The sequence below is a fragment of the Mus caroli genome, chromosome 14, assembly GCF_900094665.2.
Source record: "Mus caroli chromosome 14, CAROLI_EIJ_v1.1, whole genome shotgun sequence".
NCBI lineage: Eukaryota > Metazoa > Chordata > Mammalia > Rodentia > Muridae > Mus > Mus caroli.
This window is the reverse complement of record NC_034583.1, coordinates 110,568,602-110,592,476: the sequence shown is the minus strand read 5'-3', so window position 1 is coordinate 110,592,476 and position 23,875 is coordinate 110,568,602. Positions and strand designations below refer to the sequence as shown.

Sequence of the window (23,875 nt, the reverse complement as noted above, 5' to 3'; positions counted from 1 at the left end):
TATATATATATATATATATATATATATATATATATATATATATATATTTGCTGTAAATCAGTGCTAGGTAATATTTAACAGGAATATACAGTCTCTGCTCTGGAGATAAGATTCCTCCCCTGTGAACCACATCTAGGGACACAGGAAAGATACTGCTGAGGTGAGACTCAGCCTGGCTTTGTGGACTCTGGGCTTACATCCCTCCCTCATGAGAACACAGTCTTATTCCTTGCTTGGTCCTTTGGAGGCCTTGGGGAGACCACGTTCTCTGAAGTGAAAGTAGATAGAGCAGTGTGTTGTCTCCTCAAGAACAAAAGCTGCTTACAACAAATTGGGGTGCTGAAGATTACCAATAGCCTGGTTTGCTCCTCTGTCCTCCCTGGTGACATTTAATTACCACTCAGGAGAGTGTCATTCAAGGCTGAAGATTCTAGGATGTTAGTGTCTCCAATTAACTAATGTATGAAGTGAAGGAGAGAAGCCTTCACATAAACTGTATCAGTCAGAGGAAAGCTAATCTGAGCCATCTTGCTGGCCCCTCATAAACTCTTACAGTACCTTACACAACAGATGATGTTTCTCTTCATTCCACTGTGATTACCCAGGCTTGCCCAGGGTCCCAGGTGGCAGCTGGCAGAACTGACATTCAACCCCAGCTCCAACCCCACGGCTCCCGTTGCACCTTGAAACAACCCCTTCCATCAAAGAAAACCAAGTTCAGTTGTGGTGTGGAATCTCTGGCTCCAGTTTTAACCAGAGAGAGTTGGGAACTAGTGTCCTAGGCGGTCAGGATGGTGGTGTCTCCCTCCTTGGAGCAAAGACTAAAATAACATCAAATGTACTCTGAAGTGGGCAAAAGCCTGCAAGACTGTCTGCTGTGATGTCCTGTGATGCCCTGGGGTCTCAGTGGAGTGGGCAGGTGGAAATGGCCTCAGTTCAGCTGACAGGAGCAGGGAGGGGTGTGCCTGTGGTGGGTGGGGGCAGGGAGCCACACAGACTGACAGTACACAGTGGAGAGTCAGAGGGGAAGAGTGGTGAATGGGGAACACAATGAGAGATTAAGGTGGGGAGCAGGGGTGGACACTAATACTTGCCCAGCTTCTGCATTTCGTTTCTGCTGTGGGTAGCTGGTCTTCCTGGCTCTCGGGGCCAGAGAAGTGGTCATCTGTACATAGGAAGATATGTCAGGAAACCAGAGACCACAGCTTACACATGCTTCCCCAGACTGCAGTATCCATGGCATCTCAGAGTTTGTTTAAAAGCCAGATTCTCTCTAACTCTTTAGTACAAGACACAGTGGCCAGTGCTGGGGTCCAACAAGCCCTGTCCAGATATTTCACTCTGCCGTTGGGCAGGGCGCATCGGCCAGGGCGCATTGGCCAGGACTGGGGTTTAAGGATTACTTACAATTCTCCAGGGCAGCAGTTTTCAAAGCATGCAGCCACCAGGAGACTGGTTGGAAAACACAGTCACGTGTGTCTGCCAGACCGGAGTCAGCAGCACTGGCCCAGCAGTCTGTTCTCCAAGCCCCCCGGAGAATCTCAGGAACAGCTCAGTTTGTAACCCACGACTGCTGAGCAGTCGGTGGACTCCTAACAGAGGCAGGGTGTGTGCCTCAGGAGCCCTAGCAGCAAGGAACTGTAAAATGAAGTCAGTGGGGGCTGGGAAACAGAAGAGGTTCCCCCTGAAAGGGGGCACAGTGGTGACAGGTAGCCTGGAGGGAATGGCTCATCATAACAGCACACTGTGAAGGGAATGTCAACACCAGTGCTAGCACTCGAGTGGAAAGGAACGTGCTAAGTAGATAGGGCACCCTGCCATAGGCTGCTATCTCCCATGCCACAAAATTTGAGAAGACATACAACACAGTCAATGAACAAACAGTTCATTGATAGACTCACTGGAGTCTTCTCAGAGAAGGGCTAGGAGGAAGGCAGGGTTAGGAACCAAAGGGCTGAATCTTCACTCTTTCCTAGGCCCCTCAAAGCATGTTATACTCACTGATTTAACCCTCACAGAACCTCACTGGTCTTGTGAGGTCAGGAAGAACACACCAGGATGGTTTTGTGCAGAGGCAGCCTTTGAAGCGTTTGAGGAAGAAATGGTTTAGGCAGGATTTCCTGAGCACTGCTTCTCACTTTTGAACCTCACAAGCATTGCCTGAGGAGGTCAGTTCCCCACTGCAGATGAGATGTGAGCCCTCCGTCAGGATTCCAGAGGACGCCAAGGCTTACTGCTGTGGGAAGCCAGAGGAGCTGAGCACTATCATAACTTGCCTTTAATGTTGTTTTGTTTTCCTTTTAGGGATGTCCAAGTCTCGGGTGAGTATCCTTTGTCCTTTTCTGATGTCTTCATCCTGTACATCACACAACGTTTTGCTCCTGGTAGACACAGATGTGCCTTATTCAGTTGTCAAGCCTGCATGGGGCACAGAGATGATCCTGAGCTATGCAGGATTTGTCCTTGGTTTATGTCCTTCTGCTAGTTGATCTGTCTCATTGCTGTCTCTGTGTGGGAATAACTAACATACAGCTATAAAAGTCACAAAATTCACAACTCTGGTTCTGTCTGAATGGAACCGAGACGTTATTACATGTGTGGTAGATCTCGGTGTAGCATCCAGGGCTGGTGTGTGAGTGTGGGCTGGTGAGACACGTGTCTAAATGTTATTTCCCCGCTTGTCAGGGTTGCTTCGGTTACCCGTTGAGCATCTTCTTCATCGTGGTCAATGAATTCTGTGAAAGATTCTCCTACTATGGCATGCGAGGTAAGTTTCCGGCTCCCCTCACCCTTCTGTAAGAGCAGGTGTTGCCTCAGCCTGCCCTAACTCTGTTTCTCTCTTCCCCCTGCGCCCGTGGAAAGCACTCCTGGTTCTGTACTTCCGGAACTTCCTCGGCTGGGATGACGATCTCTCCACGGCCATTTACCATACATTCGTTGCCCTCTGCTACCTGACTCCAATTCTTGGAGCTCTGATCGCAGACTCGTGGCTGGGGAAGTTCAAGTGAGTGACTGGGACTTGATCACCACGGGAACAGAGATGTTTGTAAACTGTGAGCTTTGCGATTTGGGATGGTAGACTCCCGGGTTGGGGAGGACTCAAGGAAAAGACACTCATAGGACATCTGTGACCTTCTTTCTGTTTCATAATGTATTCCTAGCACTCGTAACACTGTAAATTCAAGAAGGCCGAGGTGTTGTTGTTTTGTTATTTGTTCACACACACATACACACACACACATATACACACACGCATGTATGCACACACACACACACACACACATACTCGCAAACAAACTGTATCATTTTGAAATAGTGGCAGGGACCCTGACTATCACGGGTGAGAAACAGACTCTGCCTGATGCTCAGGTCTTGCTGCTGCAGACTCATGTGGCTTCATGGGTGGGAAGCCATTGTGAGTACTCACCCAGACAGGAAAATTACCAGGGAAAGTCTCTGGGAACTTTATAGAGAAGGAAAATGTTCTTCTAGGTCAAAGTGCTAACACAGGAAGGAGGAAGAACAGTCAGCTCTCTTTAAAGAAGTCTGTAAAGTTAGTCGGTGGTGTTCTACCCCTGGCCAGCCACCACTACCAGGCACACGCTAGAAACTTTTTCATCGTTGTTTCATAGTTGTTCATCATATTCGTATGATATCTACAAATATCATAGATACATACACTGTGTTTTGATCACATTCAGTCTGAATTTCCTCCCATCCACTTCTTCTCTTACCCCTACCACATATTCCTCTCTGATGTCTTGTTTGTTTGTTTTAATTCCCGAGTCCACTCAACGTTGCCAAGATTTTTAAGTCTTATTGTCCAAAGCTACGAATACTGATTTCCGTGTTGGCAGAGGTGGGGGTGGAGGGAATCTGGAGGTGGGCTTTCCCTTTCTGGGCTTTAATCACAATTTTACTCTATGTACCTATGCTCTCCCTTTCTGGGAGTCCCCAGTTTTAGCTAGTTTTGGAAAATGGGTAGAAACATGATTGGGCTCTTCAAAGCTCTGTAGGAGGAAGAAAGGAAGCCAACAGCTACTGTGCGATTAACTAGGACTCTCTTGCCCTTTCTAAACACAGGACAATTGTTTCACTATCCATCGTCTACACGATTGGACAGGCAGTCATCTCGGTGAGCTCAATTAATGACCTCACAGACCACGACCACAATGGCAGTCCTGACAGCCTTCCTGTGCACGTGTGAGTCCGGGGTCACTGCTGCCCCACCCTCTCACTGCTTGCTTAGTTGGCAACCTGATGATTCTTCTTGTTCCTGAAGAGAGCGACGAAGTCTTCCTCCCTACTCAGTAACGTAGAGAAGGTGGTTCAATGGACTAAGAGTCGTGTCTTCAGGATGTCCCCATCCTAATGTCTGCTCACTGTGACTAGAGTTGAGACTTCTCATTCAGTGTGTGGTCATGTGAAGATTTTTGTGCTCATAGTGTCTTCCCGGGGGTTAGGGGGGAGGGACACAACTCTCATAGACCTTGGTCCTCACACTCAGGTTTCCTCAATATCCTAAGACCTTTAGTTTCTCCCTGAAACCACAGTAGGTTGTTTTTAGCAATTCTATTTAACAGACATTGTCCTAGCCACCTGTTCTGAACTACTGACAGGAAGGTCTCTTCTTACTGGAGTTATTCTCCTTCCCTGCAGTGTGGCTTGGTGCACTAATTACAGAGCTTGATTGTTTGCTTACTGCTTTTTAATACAGCACCTATCTATATGTCCCAGGCTGGGGATATATAGCCCAAGCTATATAGTCTCAAACTCACACTCCTCCTACCTAGGCTCCCACGTGCTGGGATTGCAGATGTGCACTGCTCTTCTCTTAGTTGGGGTTTCTTTGCTATGATGAGACACACGGCCAAAAGCAAGCTGGGGTTTTCACATTGCAGTTCATCACTGAAAGGAGTCAGGACAGGAACTCAAACAGGGCAGGAACCTGGAGGCAGGAGCTGATGCAGAGGCCATGGAGGGATGCTGTTTACCGAAAAAAAAAAAAAGGTCTCTTTAAAAAATATTCAAGCTTTCTTTTCAAATCCAAAGTTTTTGAAAACTCCAAAATGTCTTTTAAAATTTAAGATTGGTTATACTTCAACTTCTTGACCTAGGAGCAAGTCATCTCGTGGGCTGTAAATGCAGCTGAGATTTAAGTTAGCGGCTGTAATGCCCATGTCTCTGACTTTCCTGCTGAATGCATGTGTGCCCACAGGACAGCCCTCCCTGTCTGGTGCCTGGACCAGAAAGAGCAGTGTCGGTGAGGGGCAGCTATGAGCTCGGTGGGCCACCCACACTATCAGGTCTGAGCCAAGCTTTCCCACAAAAGAGTGAGGTGACCTTGGATGAGCTGTCTTTTTGAAAGCATGGGGGGAGGAGGACAGACACGGGGCTGGAGAGATGACACGGTAGGTAAAGTGCTTGTGAGCAAGCTTGAGAACCTGTTGGGATCCCTGTGACCCCAGCCCTACGGGAGTGGAGACAGGCAGATCCTGGAGGCTCACTGGTCAGCCAGTAGGAAGAACCCAGATCAAAGAGAGGCCATATCCATTCCATGCTTAAATATTTTAAGCAACATTATCAGCCAAGAAGATATAAATTCTCCCAAACTTCAGCTGTCTAACCCGTAGTATAGCTCTAGTATCACAAATGCTATGCTTTTTCCCATTTCAAATAATTTTTTAGGTTGGTGTTCAAAGCAATGGATTTCCTGATGGTATTCTCACATGGGTCATTACACTTGTCTTAATCCCCCTGCCACCCCGTGTTTTTACCTTTCAGTTCAGGAGGTAAAATGCTTACAGAAGATAACACAAGTAAAATTAAGATAAAGATAAATAGCCCTCAGTGCCACAACGTGGTTTGAACAATACAGCGTTTGTTCTGTGTCTCTCTAGCCTCATCCAGTGTGTAAGCAACCGCAGATGATTATAGAGCCTGCATAGACATTCTGCCTTGCATTTAAATCATGCTTTCAATGTCACTAAATGACTACTGTGACTCCATTTTGATTGACATAAGGCTTATGTTTGTTTGACTGGCATCTGTGTGTTGACATATGTCTGCATGTGTGCTGAGAACTGAAGCCAGGGCCTGTTTACCCCTACTCTACTCCTGAGCTATGCAACCCACCCCTTAACTAACATTTCTTTTCTTTAAAAAAAAAAAAAGATATATTTATTTATTTTACATGAGTACACTGTAGCTGTCTTCAGACACACCAAAAGAGGGCACTGGATTCCATTACAGATGGTTGTAAGCCACCATGTGCTTGCTGGGAATCGAACTCAGGACCTCTGAAAGAGCAGTCAGTGCTCTTAACCATTGAGCCATCTCTCCAGCCCCTTAACTAACATTTCATGTACTTGTTCTTTCATTAGAAATGGTAAGGCTGGGCTGGAGAGGTGGCTCAGCGGTTAAGAGCACTGACTGCTCTTCTGAAGGTCCCAGTTTCAAATCCCAGCAACCACATGGTGGCTCACAACCATCCATAACAAGATCTGACTCCCTCTTCTGGAGCGTCTGAAGACAGCTACAGTGTACTTACATATAATAAATAAATAAATCTTTTAAAAGAAAAGAAAAAAGAAAAAGAAATGGTAAGGCTACCAAAAGTCCATCTGTAAGTCCTTGTTTGGATTTTAAGCCATTTTCAATTAAGTATTAATGACGAAACATAGTGGGCTCCAACTCCATGGCATCCAGGTTTCATTCAATGCTCAGCCTGTCTTCTTACGCCTTACCTTCTCCTCAGAGAGTGAACCTCCATGCATTTGGTACTGCGCTTAGTCCTTGTAAGGAGACTACAGAGGGGGAGGGGCCTTCCTGAGGACTTCCCACCTTGGTCTTAAACCATGTCTTTCCCCAGAGCACTGTCCATGATTGGCCTGGCCCTGATAGCCCTTGGTACAGGAGGAATCAAGCCCTGTGTGTCTGCGTTTGGTGGCGATCAGTTTGAAGAGGGTCAGGTAAGACCGTGACTGCATGAGCCAGTCAGTGACTAAAGCAGTCTAGTGATGGAATCCCTGGAGCATCAGTCCTGGCTCCGTCCTGGATCGTGAGTCCCAGCTCAGTCCTAGATCGTGAGTCCCATCTCCGTCCTGGATCTCGAGCTCTGTCTCCCTCCTAATCTTTCCCAGGATGCTTGAAAGTAGGATACTGACCAAACAAAGTCAGAAGTGAGCTGGGTTCTGGGCCCCACCATCTCCCATGATTCCCAGTGAGGTTGTAGTAACCTAACTGTGTCCCTCCTGTGACAGGAAAAACAGCGAAACCGGTTCTTTTCCATCTTTTATTTGGCTATCAACGCGGGAAGCCTGCTCTCGACGATCATCACTCCCATACTCAGAGGTAAGAACCATCTATTAAGAGCTTGGATTTTCTCTTATTGATTAGAGAAAGTCAGGTTAAAAGGCTAAATCCTCTGGATGTGGTGGCGCACAGCTTTGGTCATAGAATTGGGGAGGCAGAAGAAGATGGATCCTTGTAAGCTGGAGACCAGCCTGCTCTGTATAGTTCCAACCCAGCTAGAGCTACTTAGTGAAACCCTGTCCCCAAACAAACAAAACAAAACAGGCTTAGTCCTTGTCCTTTGCTTTTATTTAATGGCCCAGCTGCAGCACATGCTGGGATAGTTGTCAAAATCTAAACCGTAAACTTCTTTCTCCCATGCTTCCCCCCTTCCAACCTTTCTTGACTCCCTGGGTGACAGGAAACTTCTCACATCGTTTTTAAATTTTTTAAAAAAGATTTATTTATTATTATATGTAAGTACACTGTAGCTGTCTTCAGACACACCAGAAGGCGGCGTCAGATCTCATTTCAGATGGTTGTGAGCCACCGTGTGGTTGCTGGGATTTAAACTCAGGACCTTCGGAAGAGCAGTCAGTGCTCTTAACCGCTGAGCCATCTCTCCAGCCCCACGTCGGTTTTTAATATTTAAACCTTTACATGGGGAAAGACACCATTGACAACATTTGGGAAGACATATTGCAGGCTATGGTTGACTTTTGGCCTTCTGCTCTTGTTCCTCATGATGTTTGAGAGAGTTGGGAAGACATAAGAAACTGAATATGTGTCAAACGTTTCTATCACTTCATTAGTGGGGAACTGGAACGCCATTGCAATCTGTTCAAGCAAGGATTTGGCTGAAAGTGCTCAGTGCCTGGGGGACAGGGTCTTCTTTGTCATGAATGGGAATCATGCTTACAGTTATGGACAAGAAATGTTTACACAAACATCATTTTTCCCATGGTTAAGTTTTTTTTTCTCTATAAAGTAGTGGAATAGCTAGTTAAAGAGCAGACCAAAGTCCCTGTGGGATCCAATCCGGGGATCCTCTGTTGCCTTTACAAAGCCCTAATGCTTTTCCTTACCAAGATGAAGATATCAGGGAGCTAAGAGTACCCTCCATCAGAGGATGGCAAATTGCGGGTCTGGTCCAGATTGATTCTCCTGTGAAGGCAGAGTTGAGGAGCCAAAGCCTAAAATACTTACTGTCTAGCCCTTCCTTAGCTCATGATGCGTAGCTGTCGTGCATATGGGACACTTACAATAGTGAATGGGAGTGTCAGCTTTAATTCACTGAGTCCCACATGCTGGACTTAGAGTGTCCAGGTCACATTTATCTCCATAAGTTAGAAAATTCACAGCCTTTGAGATGGCTGAGCTGGTAAAGGTGCTTGCTGCTAATCCTGACAATCTGAGTTTGATTCCTGGACCCACATACTGGATAGAGAGAACTATATCCTGCAAGTTGTCCTCTGACCTCTTAATGCACTCCATCCATACACACAGACACACAGACAGAGAGAGAGAGACAGACAGACAGACAGACAGACCGAATAATAAATAAATAAACAAACAAACAAACAAACAAATAAATACTTAAAAAGAAAATCCTTTGACTGGTTTGCTCAGTTGGCCATGGCATCAGTGACATTAAGACATCAGCTAAGTAAGTCCAGAACATTGAGTAAAAACAGCATAATACAATCAGTGGAGGGTGTTTAAAAATGGGAGCAATAAGTGCATTAACAAAAATACAATGCATTTTATTATTATTTCTCCTCAGTTCAACAGTGTGGAATCCACAGTCAACAAGCTTGTTACCCACTGGCCTTCGGGGTTCCGGCGGCTCTCATGGCTGTTGCCCTAAGTGAGTAGATCAGTTGGGCTGGCACAAGCCCATGTCCAAATCAGGCTGTGTATTTATCATGGCTAGTTTGTCACAGTCCATGTACCAAGTTGTAATGAAAAGTATCGCAAAGACCTGCCACTGTGCATTTGACATGCTCTCCCTCAAAGAGAGGAGAAAGTGGGGTGGCCATGTTATATGGGAAATGAGATCTCAAAGTGCTTTGAAGGAGCATCAGTGAGTTGGGCATTTGGATCCATCCAAGCAGGTGAGCAGAGGTGGAAGAGGCTGCTAGCATGCTAAGCCAGGAACTGAAAGCTTTTTCACTCATTGATATGCATCATCTGTGGCTTGAGTAAACAAATACCAATCTGGTTCAATGGCCATTGAATGCTCCTGCTGGAATCTAACCTCCATTATCCATCATCCCAAGGGTTTCTACTAGAATCCTTTCCTGCTAGGAGGACTGTATTACATAATAGTTATATTCATTTGCATATGGGTTTTATATCAATGGCTTCTTAGATTTCTTCATAGATTAATGTGCAGAATGGCAAGTTTCATTATGACAATTTTACACATAGTTATCACTGTATCTTTTTCATGTTCATGTTCCACTATCTATCCCAGCCCTTCCTCATCCTTCTTGCTGCTCTCCTTCCTGCACAGAAGATAGTAGTGTCCTCTGCTTTCAGAAGATAGATAGATAGATAGATAGATAGATAGATAGATAGATAGATAGATAGATGATAGATGATTGGTGAATAGATGAGATACATAGGAAATAGATGATTAATTGATTGATTGATGATAGATGACTAGATAGATGACTAGATAGATGATAGGTAGATAAGATGATAGATAGGTATATAGATAAGATGATAGATAGATAGATAGATAGATAGATAGATAGATAGATAGATAGATGATAGAAGAGAGATGATAGATAGAAAATAGATGTTAGCTACATGATAGATAGGTGATTGCTGGATGATAGATGATTTTAAATAGATAGATAGATAGATAGATAGATAGATAGATAGATAGATAGATAGATAGATAGATAGATAGATAGATGATAGGTGATTGATTAATGATAGATGAGCAAATAAATAGATGATAGGTAGATAAATGATAGATAGATAGATATGATAGAGAGATGATAGATAGGTAGATAGATAGAGACAGATAATAGAATCTAGATTCCATACATATGCATATAGTATGCTCACATATGGTTTTGAACATTTTTTTGTTTGTTGTTGTTGTTTTAAGATATACAAAGAGGTAACCTGGGGTGTTCTAAATTGAAAGTGTGAGATGAACCTGTCCTGTGGTCCCCTCAAGTCTCCATGGCTTCTGCATATTTTCCCCAGGTTTGGTTTTTAGGTCTTGCCAGGATCAACTAGAACCATTTTCACCTTTTTTCTCATATTGAAACAACTCTGCTTTGTGTTTGATGTTACGCAAGTGCAGCCCTCTCACCCCTGTCCTATATGTCTTCTCTCATAATTCTTCAAACATGGCCCTGCTCTTCTAAGGGCTCATGCATGCTTCTCCTCTCGATGATGAGCAGAGAGTGGCACTTCAGGTGTATTCTCATTTTATCTTGCAAGTCATTCTTAAGAGAAAGATTCTACTTCTTATGAAAGTCTGTGGGCATCTACAGCTCTTCTAGACATTTCTATGTTAGAATTAGGCTTTAGTTTATCCAAAAGGTGAAGGGTTAAGAAGCTGGCAAAGAGAAATGCTGGCTCAGCCTGTTGGGACGCTTCACCACAGGCTTATAAGGGCACAGCACAAGTCAGTGAGCCGTGAAGGACATCTCTAATACAGGTCAGAAATCGGAGAGATCCCTGAGAGCAAGTGGCTGCCAAGGCCTTGGCCTTCTCAACAGGGGAAAGCAAGTGATCCATCCATGCCCTTAAGTCATCAAATTGTGGCTGGGAGATCGAAAGACCTAGTGTAGGGTCTGATTCATCCGTTCAATACCTTTCTCCTGAATCTTAGGAGCAGGAAGAAAATTCCTCATTGTCTTTGTAGAATGATGTATTCTTATGACATGCAGAGGCAACTATGGCCTTTGTCTTCCTTTAAGTAGCTAGGACTTGTGTTTAAACAGCTTTGCCAAGTCTAGGAGCCTCCTCATGAGGAGATTGACGGAGGTGGTAGGCTTTAGCTCAGGCTTCCTGACCCTCAGAGGCCCTGGTGGTCTCTAGAGTCAGAAACAGGTCTTCATCTGTGAGGATGGAGACAAGTCTATAAGCAGTCTCATGCCTCCCACCAAGGAGACCATGCAGATAAATGAGCATCTTTCAGACCACAGGGAACTCTATAGTGATGCCTCTTCTTCTGCCCTGTGCAGTTGTGTTTGTCCTTGGCAGTGGAATGTACAAGAAGTTCCAGCCCCAGGGCAACATCATGGGCAAAGTGGCCAAGTGCATTGGTGTAAGTGTTCCTCCCTCTCCCTCCCTGTCCCCTCCCCCTTCCCTTCCCTTGCCCCTCCATCCCCCTCTCACTCACTCTCCCTCCTCCTCCCTATCTCCCTCCCATCCTCCTCCACCCTCCTCTCACTCATTCCCCCTCCCCCTCCACTTCCTTCCCCTTCCTCTCCCTTTCCCCTCCATCCTCCTCTCATTCCCTCCTCCTTCCCCTTCCCCGTCTTCTTCTCCCTCCCCCTTCCCCCCTCTTCTGTCTCCCACCCTCCCTCTCACTGAATCACTCCAGAACTTCCCTCTAACTTCCACCTTCTTTAAATCAAAATTCAGTTTTTTTTTTAATATTTTATTTATTATATGTAAGTACACTGTAGCTGTCTTCAGACACACCAGAAGAGGGAGTCAGATCTCATTACAGATGGTTGCGAGCCACCATGTGGTTGCTGGGATTTGAACTCTGGACCTTCGGAAGAGCAGTCGGGTGCTCTTACCCACTGAGCCATCTCACCAGCCCCCAAAATTCAGTTTTAAAAAAAGAGAAAAAAAAATCAACAGTTTTGATTTTTCTCCTTAAAATTACATTTTGAGGGTACTTGGGTGTTTTGTCTTTATAAAACTTACCAAATAGACCCTGGTGGTGGTAATGACATACACCTTTAATTCCAGCAGAGGCATAAAGGGGCAGAGACAGGTGGATCTGTGTTCAAGGCCAGCCTGGTCTACAATGCAAGTTCCAGGACAGCCAGGGCCACACAGAGAAACCCTGCTGGGGTTGGGGGTGGATTTTTACATATTTTGTTTTTACTTGTTAATTCACTGCTAGAAAACAAAACTGCACATGTATTTGTTCATTTCTACTGACCATGCTTCTCTAGGCAGACTGGAGGGCAAACTGCTGGAAGGAGACTCCAGCCCAGGCAAACAGGATCCACCAGTGAAAAATGTGCCATTCTCCCATGGCACACCTTTAGAAGGGAATTCATTGAAACATGTTTTTCTGAGGTAGCTGATTCTCTCTTAAAATTTAAATATTTTTTTCTTTCCTCCAGTTTGCCATCAAAAACAGGTTTCGGCACCGAAGTAAGGCATTTCCCAAGAGGGAGCACTGGTTGGACTGGGCTAAAGAGAAATACGACGTAAGTCATATTCCTACAGCAGTGGTCCTAGCTACTCCAGGAAATGGGCATGAGAGGAAAGGACAGTGCAGAGGGTTAGCACGTGGGCAGTACCCTCGGCCACGTCCTCTGAGCATTTAATAGCATGTGGAACACAAGTGCTCTGAAAAGACTTTAAAAGGATGGTTATCACTTATTGGGAAGCAACATGACGCCCTCATAGCTGCTCACTTGGGTCATCTTCTGTTAGGTGTAGGCCATGAGATCACATGACTTCAGTTTGAACAGAGAAGGGCTGGGTGGTGATGACCGACCTTGAGACTAACGGGTTAGGGAGCTGTGGTGGCTGGCCTCCCACACAGCTACTCTTGCTCCGTGGCCACCTGTTTAGAATGTCTGGTTTCCTAGAGAAACCCGCGCTCGCATCCTTTAGACTGAATCGTCACCTCCCAGCTAGATGCAAACATCCCCACTTGGCAGCAGAGCAGCAAATGCTGTTGACTGCAGCCCTGGCTGATTTGTCTACCTGCAGGAGCGGCTCATCTCACAGATTAAGATGGTCACGAAGGTGATGTTCCTGTACATCCCACTCCCCATGTTCTGGGCCTTGTTTGACCAGCAGGTAATGCCTCTTGTTTGATCAGAATGTAGTTAAGTACTGCTATGTGCCCAGCTATGCTGGGTGTTCAGCTCCTAAACACCCAGTAATTTTTGGCATCTTACTGAGTTTATTGGTTAGAATGTATCCTGAAAGGATCCACTCACGTGTCTATTGTGAATCAGTGAAGACAGTGAGGTTTGTTTCCGTAGGGTAACCCTGGGGAGATTTCTTCAAAGAGCACCTAGGACCCTTGTCGATCACAACTGAGGGCAGAGAGAGTTTGTTCTATTGACCCAGCAAGGTCAAAGGTGTTGCCTTTGAAGAGACTTGTGGACTGTTCTAATTAACAGGGGCTTGATTCAAGTCTCCCACTTTAAAATGGAATACTCAAACCAGAAGTGCCCTACAGAATCGTAAATGACTGTACACAAGTTCTTGTACTTGAAGCAGTTCCTGACAAGATCAGACCTGTGGCTCTGGACTTTCCTTTTAATTGTTAAAACATCCACACACATATACAGTGTCTTTTATCATACACATTCACCATTACCTCCTTCCAACTGCCCTATGCCATGTCCCTCCTAACTTCACATTCTACTTGACTGCTGTGATTCTAACCTAAGTCCAGTTAGCACATAGATACGATGCCATCTATAGGACACACCCTGGAGTCCTGCACACTCCTGTCAGACAACCCAGTGCACAGTACTCACAAGTCAAAGCAAGGAGACTCTGCTTCTTCTAGAGACCGAGCGCAAGCGTGTGTTATGCACAGATAGGATTACTGGAAGGCTAGGCGATCCATGGAGAACGTTTGAGCAAGCACATATTCCTTGTCTGTAGTATGAAGTATGCAGCAGCCTAGCAAGGGCAAAGTAGCCACCTTGAGTATGGAAAGAGCCTAACTGGGGTCAGACTTGCACTCAGAATGCAGGCATTGCTGGTAGCTGGGTGATGTTGGCTAATCACTTGGAACCCTTCTGATCATGTTTGTCCTACTCACCTACCTCTGCTGTGAGGCCCAAATCAGACATTCCATACAAAGTCCCCGATGACTGGTACAAACTCAAGAGTCGAACAGGGGCAGGGTGGCCACTTCCCATGGGGAGCTGATGGATTTATATTGATCCATTAAGCATTTAGTCTTCCATAAAAATCATCACATCGTGTAAGAGACAGATGAACTGTAATTAGGCTGCCTTGATTTAAGACCACTACTATCTTTATGATAAAACATTTAAAGCCCCTCCCTGGCTTTCTTTACCATTGTAATATTCTAGATACTGACACCAGCACCTGTAGAACACAGGGCCCTGATGAGCTTACCCTGAGAGGTGGTACCATGTAATCACACAGTTTTATATCTCCCGAGGACAGCTCTGTCTCAGGGGTCCTTCACGAAGCCCAGGATGTGCCACTGGCTTTTGTCTTCCTAGAACTGTGACAGAGCCGAGAGGCAGATTAGAGATTTCAGTCCTGATTTAGAAGGTTTGCTAGTGGATTATCACATCCTAAAAAGCCACTTCCTCCATGACACAATCAATGTGTTCATTTTTTAGGGTTCCAGATGGACACTGCAAGCAACAACCATGAATGGGAAAATTGTAAGTTTGCCTGTCCTGGTCTGTCCCCCTTCCTGGTCATCACCGCCCTGCTTTAGTCCCTCAGTCCTTTCTTCTTCCCTTCCATGGTTTTTTTCTTTCAGTAAGACTTTGCCTCCTCTTTTTTAGGGAGCAATTGAAATTCAGCCGGACCAGATGCAGGTAGGAGAAAGGCTCGGCTCACTTTCCAAAGCCCATGTGTTCCCTGTGGTTGCATTAAAGACCCCTCTCCACTTCCTCTGCAGACAGTGAATGCCATCCTGATTGTCATCATGGTCCCCATTGTGGACGCTGTGGTGTACCCGCTCATTGCAAAATGTGGTTTCAACTTCACGTAAGTAGCTGTTTGGCTTGGGTTGACTGAGATGCAGTTGGTAGCTGTTTGGCTTGGGTTGACTGAGATGCAGTTGGTAGCTGTTTGGCTTGAGTTGACTAAGATGCTGTTGGTGGCTGTTTGGCTTGAGTTGACTAAGATGCTGTTGGTGGCTGTTTGGCTTGAATTGACTGAGATGCTATTGGTCCAGGGCCTCATAAATGTTCTGCTTCCAGAAGCTCCGACGGAGGTGATGGCACATTTATTTATTTTATTTTTGCAGTACTGGCAATTGAACCTAGTGGATTTCACACATGCCAGACAAATATTCTTCTACTGACATAGAACACCAGCCCTCTTTTTCCTTTCTATTTTGAGACAAGGCTGGCCCTAAATTCACCCTGCAGCCTAGTTAGACATTGAACTTGCAAAACACCCAAGTAGATAGGATTATAGGCCTATGCTACCGGACTTGGCTGATGATGAAATTTTCAAAGTAATAAATTTAGAAATATTGGGGGATGGGAGATATCTCACTGGGTAAGAGTGCTTGCTGTGCAAGCATTAAGACCCAAGTTCAGATCCCTAGGACCCATGTAAAAGGCCAGGCATGGCAGTGTGCATCTGCAACTTCCGAGGCAGGGGACAGAGATGGGCAGATCCCTGGAGCTGCTGGCTAGCCAGCTTAGCCAAACATGGTGAGCTACAGGTTCAATGAGAAAACCGGCCTTGTGAAAGTAAAATGGACAGGGACAGAAGACATCTGACATCCTCTGGCCTCCCCATGTGCACACATGGGCCTGTACATATCCATACACATTTGTATACAGCATACACGCATGCACACACACACACACAGCTTTAAAAAGAGATGTCTGTATGCAATGCCTCTGAAAATGCCCTTTAAAATAAATAAAAATGCTATTAATGGAAGCCTGAATACATTAGCTGTGATCATAGGATTTTTAGGAGTTGAATGTGAAAGTGTGAATAGGCATTCTCTTTGACCCCACTAGTCTGGTCATGAGTAGTGACAGAGAGGGACTCAGACATGGCTCAATGGTTAGGAATGCTTGCTTCTCAAGCACACAGACCACAGTTTCCCCCCCAGCATCCACACGGAGCAGTTCACAAAGGCTGTGACTCCAGCTCCCGGGGATTTGGCATCTTCTTCTGGCTTCTGAGAGCACCCTCATATGCATGTGTGCATACACTGAGAGCACCCTCACATGCATGTGTGCATACACTGAGAGCACCCTCACATGCATGTGTGCATATACTGAGAGCACCCTCACATGTATGTGTGCATATACTGAGAGCACCCTCACATGTATGTGTGCATATACTGAGAGCACCCTCACATGCATGTGTGTATATACTGAAAGCACCCTCACACACGTGTGCATACACTGAGAGCACCCTCACATGCATGTGTGCATACACTGAGAGCACCCTCACATGTATGTGTGCCTATACTGAGAACACCCTCACATGTATGTGTGCCTATACTGAGAGCGCCCTCACACTCATTGTGGGCATATACTCACACTGACATCCATACATAAAATCCTAAAACAATAAGAACACCACCAGCAGCTTCCAATACAGCTGTCTTTGCAGGGAAGCCAAGGGGATGTGAGGTGAGGAGGATTTTCCTTTAGGGTTTACTCTTGGTTCATCTGGGGGATGCAGGCTGGGGTTCACTTTCCTCTCGTCTGCATCAGATCCCTGAAGAAGATGACTGTTGGGATGTTCCTGGCGTCCATGGCCTTTGTGGTGGCTGCAATTGTGCAGGTGGAAATCGATGTGAGTCTTCTCCTGGGCTCAGCATCTCCCTTCTCTGGGCTGGGAGGATTAGAGGAGACTAGGGGAAACTCCCCATATGCAGCAGGAATTCCTGGAGTAAAAACAGTACAGGGAGGGGGTGGGGCAAAATAGTCCATCAGTTAGTGCAGCGAGTGGGCGACGGCTAGGTCAGAGCTAATGGGCGGGCTTCGGTATGAGAAAAGTCTAGGCGAGTGACTCCACCTGTGCTACGGTCTCTGTAATGGGGGATGAGTTCATGGAATTGCTTCCAGCTCAGACTTGGTGAGAAGCTTGTCACAAACGGGCACTTGGGAAATGCATAAACTGTCATCCTCACAGGGGATCACATTTTGGGTTCTGATATCTCTACAAAGGGATAATTCCTAAACGGATCCTAATACCTGCTGGGTGAATCTGTGCTAAGCCAGCCCAGTGCTGCCTGCAGGAAATAAGGCCTTAGTTCTTGAAGGCAGGGACTGTGTGGCCCATAAAACTAGAGGAGACTCTCTTTCTCTGTCTTCTCTCTCTCTCTCTCTCTCTCTCTCTTCCTCCTCCTCTGTCTCTGTCTCTGTCTGTCTGTCTGTCTGTCTGTCTCTCTCTCTCTCTCTCTCTCTCTCTCTGTGTGTGTGCCTCACTCTATGTGTCTCTGGTCTCTGTCTTTCTGTCTCTTGCATGCATACACACACACACAATTCATCACGGTGAACAAATTGTAAGTGAATTTTCCCATCTTAGCCATGTCTAAGCATACAGCTTAGTGCAGCTCCCTTTACTGGGTAACCCTCACAACACATGCTTCCAGAAGTCCCCCATCTTCCCAAACCAACCTCTGCACCATTCAATGCCAACTCTCTGATCTGTCTCCCCAAGGCCCTGGCAGGCCTCATTCTACCATCTATCTCTAGGATGCTGCTCCAGGCAAACTGCATGGCCACGATCACAGAGCATTTACCCTTTGATGATTGGCTTATTTTATAGTGCCCTCAAGGTTCACCCTTTTTAGAGGATATAAAAAGATTCCCTTTGTTTTTAAGGCTAAATAAAGTTCTATTGCCATGCAGTGTGACCAGTGGGCTGAGCCAGGTGTTTGGCACATGGCTCTGGATGAGCTGTAGATCTCAGAGGAAAATGTCTCCAGGGCTGAGGTGACAATGACAGTCCATGGGAGTCCTCACTGTGGAACTCTTCTCTCTCTCTCTTTTTTTTTTTTCTCAGAAAACTCTTCCAGTCTTCCCTGGTGGAAATCAAGTCCAAATTAAGGTCCTGAACATCGGAAACAATAACATGACCGTGCATTTTCCTGGAAATAGTGTGTCGCTTGCCCAAATGTCTCAGGTAAGTAGGAGAAACAGGACCTTGTACCCACCCGACTTGTAACACAGCTCGGAGGAGCTGTTCTTATTGGTCCTTGTATAGACCCCAAAGGCAGTCCAAGATCAGCACATGTCCATGTCCACCTCATAACGCTTTCTAAACCCGTGGGCCTCTAACTTGAGTGTGGGTACTGATCACTCTGGCACTTTCATCAGCAGGGGTGCTGATATTTCTGAGGAGATTTAGAGACTCTACAGACAATTCTTTGTAGCTGTAAATTAAGAGTGTGCTACTGGCACTTTTTATATAGAAGCCAGAGGTACTGGCACTCAGTCTCCAAGCCAAGAGTTTGCTGTCCTCGTATATACAGTGACTCTGTAGAAAACCTTGCTCTGGAGGTCATTGCCCTTGACCTCTGGTTTCCAGCCTTGAGTCTGGTCACATGGAGAGCCTTGGGGTCTTAACCCCAGGGGTGTGGGTTCATATTCTCTCATTCCTGACCTACCACAGTCGGAGCAGTGAACTTCGACCTTGACAAGCTGATGACCTTGAAGAAGGAGTTAGAAGTCTGACTCCTGGTCAGGGCAGCCCAGTATTGATTTCACCAGAACTTTGGCTTTTCCTTTGGTGTGTGTGTGTGCGTGTGTGCCTGCGTGCATTGCCTATATATATGCCTGTTCACCATATATGTACCTGGTGCTCTCAAAGGCTGGAAGAGAACATCAAGTCCCTTGGAATTATAGGTAGTTGTAATTCACCATGTGAATTGCTAGAATTGAACCTAGGTCATCTGGAAGAGCAGATACTCAACTGTTGAGACATCTCTCTAGCCCCAGTCCTCTGGTACTATTCTGTATTATAGTACTAGACATATAGCATTATATAATATACTATATAGTGCTAGATGTATACTTATAGCATTATATACTATATATAATATACTATATTTACAGCACTATATAGTATACTATATATATGTAGTATATTTATCTTCTATATAGTACTGTACTATATATATAGTATAATATAGCACTATATTTACAATACTATATATTATACTGTATATAGTATAAAATAGTATATTTATAGTATAGTACTATACTATAGTACTATATAGTATATTATAGTATACATAGTATACTATAGTATACTTATAGGACTATAAATGATGTTCACAGCATGTGTTTTCCCTATGGAAAATAAAATTACAGTATAGTTCCTGTGGCAATCTACAAAGAACCGTATGACAGTGTCTTCAGGGTAGGAGGCCAGGTCTTAAGTCCCTACAAGGTATTTTTGATGTGTATGACCATGAACTTGGCAACACAGGATGCTATCTACTATGACATGACAGCGTCCAAACACACAGTGCTAACTCTGCCTCCTGCCTTCTTTCCCCCATCTCCAGACAGACACGTTCATGACTTTCGATATAGACAAGCTGACAAGCATAAACATATCTTCCTCTGGATCCCCAGGAGTCACCACAGTAGCTCATGATTTTGAGCAGGGTCACCGGCACACCCTTCTAGTTTGGAACCCCAGTCAATACCGTGTGGTAAGTTCTGAACACTACAGATGTCTCTTGGCTATTTGCAATATCGGAGACACAGCTTTAAAAGTGCTTTAGGCTTTATTTTACATGTATGAGTGTTTTATCTGCATGTACATATGTGTACTACATGGGTGTTTGGTGTCTGAGGTCAGAGAGGGCATCAGATCCCCAGGAACTGTAGCTACAAATAGTTATGAATTATATTGTATGTGCTGGGAATTGGACCCAGGTCCTCTGCAAAATGAGCCAGTGCTCTTAACCACTGAGACATCTCTGCAGCCACAGGGCACAGCTTTTTACTGGCGTGGCTTTGGCTTTGCTTTACCGATATTGAGCACTGCTTTAGGTAATTTCAAACTCTTGAAGAGCACAGACATTTGACTCCCAGTGAAGGTCTGGCTGGTGGGGAAGGAGGATTACTGTTAATGACGATGCAAAAAGAAAAGTAGGAACCAGGTGTGGTGGTCCATACCTTTTTTTTTTAAACAGCTCTCAGGAAGCAGATGCTGGCCTGGACTGTATAGGAAGACCCTATCTTAGCTAGGCACCTTAGATTCCAGCACTCGGGAAGAAGATATAGGAGGGACTCTTTGAGTTTCAGGCTGGCCAGGATTACACAGGGGAAACTTGTCTGAAAACAAAAACAAAAACATGTTAAAATATAAAGGTAAATAAATAATAACTGTGTTATGAGCGTGCACCCATGCTCATGTGTGTATGTACGGTTCCATGTGTATATGTAATTCACATGAATGTATATGTACATTCTCAGACTTTGAGGTAAAGTGCTTAACATATCATTAATTGTATTAATTGTTAAATGTGCACTTATAAAGGTATGGCATGTATACCAGATACAAGGAATAAAATACACATGAAATACTACCTGACAAAATGAAGACGTCTAGGTGCGTCATTTGGTACAAGAAGAGTTGATCTGAATAAAGGAACTTCGGGCAATCTGCCAGGGGATTCGAGTGAGGACTTAAGAAAAAAACTCAACGTGCGCTTAATGTTCTCAGCCATTTGCTTAACAAGGAAGCTCTTGGGTGGCTTGTTCTATCGGGTGTATGCGGCCTGTGGCCCACAGGTTGACACACCCCAGCAAAGCTGTAAATGTGGCCTAGCAAAAACATGCTTGTGAGATTAATTTCCCAGTGGTTTTCCTGACTCATCTGTACAGTGGTCAAACATGAACTCTGTATTAACCATACAGTGTTGCCATGTCCGAAGGTCAGACCATCTAACCTGTCAGAGAGTCATTCCCTTTGGAGCCACTGGCAATCAAGGATCTATAACAGGGAAATGTGTGTTAGCCTGGAGGGAAACCAAGAAGGAAGAAGTAGAATCTTATCTCCCAGGACAAGGGGCAGTATGGTGCACTCAAAGTCTAAAGTGCTACTGTGAACTGATCCTAATCAGCTAAGCGCCAGGACACTTTATTTATCTGCTTATTTATTGTATGTGCATGTGTGTTTATCTACGCACATGATGGGCACATAAGAGAGCAATGGACCCATGACGTGTGGTGCATGTACAGAGGTGAGAGGAAAACTGTGTGAAGTGGAGTCTCCCCTCCCACCTTGTCAAGGTGAACTCAGAGGGTCAGACTTACACAGTAGGTGCCTCACACACTGAGCCATCTCTCCGGCTTAGAAACATTCTTATATTATTTCTTCTCTCTCTCTCTCTCTCTCAGGTAAAAGATGGTCTTAACCAAAAGCCAGAGAAAGGGGAGAACGGAATCAGGTATGGAGATTTCTTTTGAAACTGGTTCTCCTCGCATCTAACCGAGCTTAACACATTCCTTTAACCAAGCCCAGTGGTGACAAGGGTGTGAAAGTGTCAAGAGTGTACCAAGAATACACAATGGGATCAACCAACGTAATTCATAACTTAGAGAAGAAAGTCCACATCATATTTATTATCAACTGGTGTGGAAAAATAAGCTATAGAATTCAGCATTCATTCATGACACAAATAATGTTAGCCTTTACCTGGTCACTAAGTGTCTAGTTAGTTAGCTACAGTGTCAGGGCATCAACGGTCCTCCCTGGGGACCACTTTTCCCTCTGGGACCTACCAGGAGCACATGCTCTGCAGTCCCTCCAGACACTGTCCTCCTAGTTCCTCTGGCTGGAGGTCCAAGATCAAGGTCCCTGAAGCCTGGTCTCTTCTGAGGCCTTCCTTCTTGGTTGATTGTTGATAGCCATCTTTTTCTCTCTGTGTGTTTGCATCCTAATCTCTTCATGTAAGGACACCAATCAGTCATGTCAGGTTAAGCCCCCCACCCTCACCCCAACAGCTTCTTTTCCTTCCTGAGGCCTTTTCTCCAAAGAAAGCCTCGTTTTGAGGTACCATGGTGAGTTTCAAGGGTACAGCTCTCAGTCCATAGTCGTCCTTTTGGATATTAGTAATTGCCCGTCTTGTCCTGTACAAGACATGTGCATGCACTACACACACACACACACACACACACACACACACACACACACACACTCACCTTGTGCCTTGTACTTGACACTGAAATAGAAGCATCTCTGGGGTTTTATTTTGTTCTCGGAACAATATTTTCATTTCTTTAGAAATATTCCCCAATGCTGGAAACTTTGGACAGGGTAGCTCATGATATTTAGGCTATTTGTTTGTTTGTCTGTATGTGTGTGTGTGTGTTTATGTGTGTGTGTTATGTGTGAGTGTGGAGGTCAGAAGACAGTTTCAGGAACCGATTTCATCTTACACATGTAGGTACTCATGGACATCAGACTTGGCAGCAGGTACCTTTCACTACTAAACCAATTTGCCTGCCAAACTTTGAAAAGCTAATTATTTATTTAGTATGTGTGTGGACACGCAACTTAGAGGAGTCACCTCTCTCCTCTCACCCATGGGCTCCAGGGATCAAACTCAAGTCATCAGGCTTAGCAACGTCCAACTTTAACTGTTGCGATATCTCACTAGTGTCTAAAAGCTGTGTGTGTGTGTGCATGTGCATGCGTGTGCATTGTGCATGCGTGTAGCTCCCAGAAGTCAACTCTCACATGCTGTTCTTCAGAGATCCATGCTGTTTCCTAAGACAGAGCAGCTCATGGCACCTGGGATGTGCTGATCAGGAGAACTGACCAGTGAGCCCCCCTGGGTTATGTCTGTCTCTGCCCCCAATGCTTTAAGGTTACAAATGTGCTAAAGATTGAACTGGGGTGCTCCTGCTTTTAAGGGAGGGGCTCTACTGACTGAGTTATCGCTTCACCCCCTAAAAATCTTTGATAGAATATTGAGGAAAGAGATGAATGGCATTGGGGACATGTTGACCCCTCCCATCGTGAATATGGAAATAGGCAGGTCAGAATTGCTTTTCTATTGAGTAGCAACACCAAATCCAAATCCACAAAATCAGACTTTCTGACTAAGGTGTAAATTAAAGGAAGGATATACAAAATTTTCAAGCAAATAAACCTTTGTATCAGTAAGTTGAAAGGTTTAAATTGCTAGCTTGTCTTTTTTTTTTTTTTTTTTTTTTTTTTTTAAGACAGGGTTTCTCTATGTAGCCCTGGCTGTCCTGGAACTCAGTGTGGAGACCAGGCTGGACTCGAACTCAGAAATCCGCCTGCCTCTGCCTCCCAAGTGCTGGGATTAAAGGCATGCGCCACCACATCCGGCGCTAGCTTGTCATCTTTCTCTTTTAAATAGGCAAGCCTTTAATCAAAAATAGGTTGAGGGGCTGAAGAGACAACTCAGCCATTGTTAAGCGCACTTCCTGCCCCGTGAAGGTGCTGAGCCCAGTCCCAAAACCCACAGCAGGTGGCTGCCAACATCCACACACGTGTGCCATGCACACACACAGGCACATACAGATAGATAAAATAATAAAGTAAGGCCAGATGGTGGTGGCACATACCTTTTTTTTTTTTTTTTTTTTGGTGGTTTTTCGAGACAGGGTTTCTCTGTGTAGCTCTGGCTGTCCTGGAACTCACTTTGTAGACCAGGCTGGCC

At 45.1% G+C, this 23,875-nt stretch overlaps 1 protein-coding gene across 1 annotated transcript in view; it reads left to right on the top strand.

Annotated features, from left to right (window-relative positions):
- Window positions 1–23,875, top strand: part of Slc15a1 (solute carrier family 15 member 1) — a 43,828-nt gene that overhangs the window by 11,449 nt on the left and 8,504 nt on the right. The window contains exons 2-18 of the mRNA XM_021181978.2: window positions 2,305–2,321; window positions 2,686–2,767; window positions 2,863–3,004; window positions 4,084–4,203; window positions 6,872–6,971; window positions 7,263–7,353; window positions 9,077–9,160; window positions 11,505–11,587; window positions 12,627–12,713; window positions 13,225–13,314; window positions 14,853–14,897; window positions 15,024–15,056; window positions 15,140–15,228; window positions 16,932–17,013; window positions 18,229–18,348; window positions 19,736–19,885; window positions 21,582–21,631. Of these exons, the coding sequence (XP_021037637.2) occupies window positions 2,305–2,321; window positions 2,686–2,767; window positions 2,863–3,004; window positions 4,084–4,203; window positions 6,872–6,971; window positions 7,263–7,353; window positions 9,077–9,160; window positions 11,505–11,587; window positions 12,627–12,713; window positions 13,225–13,314; window positions 14,853–14,897; window positions 15,024–15,056; window positions 15,140–15,228; window positions 16,932–17,013; window positions 18,229–18,348; window positions 19,736–19,885; window positions 21,582–21,631 (1,465 nt within the window). The remainder of the gene's footprint in view (window positions 1–2,304; window positions 2,322–2,685; window positions 2,768–2,862; window positions 3,005–4,083; window positions 4,204–6,871; window positions 6,972–7,262; window positions 7,354–9,076; window positions 9,161–11,504; window positions 11,588–12,626; window positions 12,714–13,224; window positions 13,315–14,852; window positions 14,898–15,023; window positions 15,057–15,139; window positions 15,229–16,931; window positions 17,014–18,228; window positions 18,349–19,735; window positions 19,886–21,581; window positions 21,632–23,875) is intronic.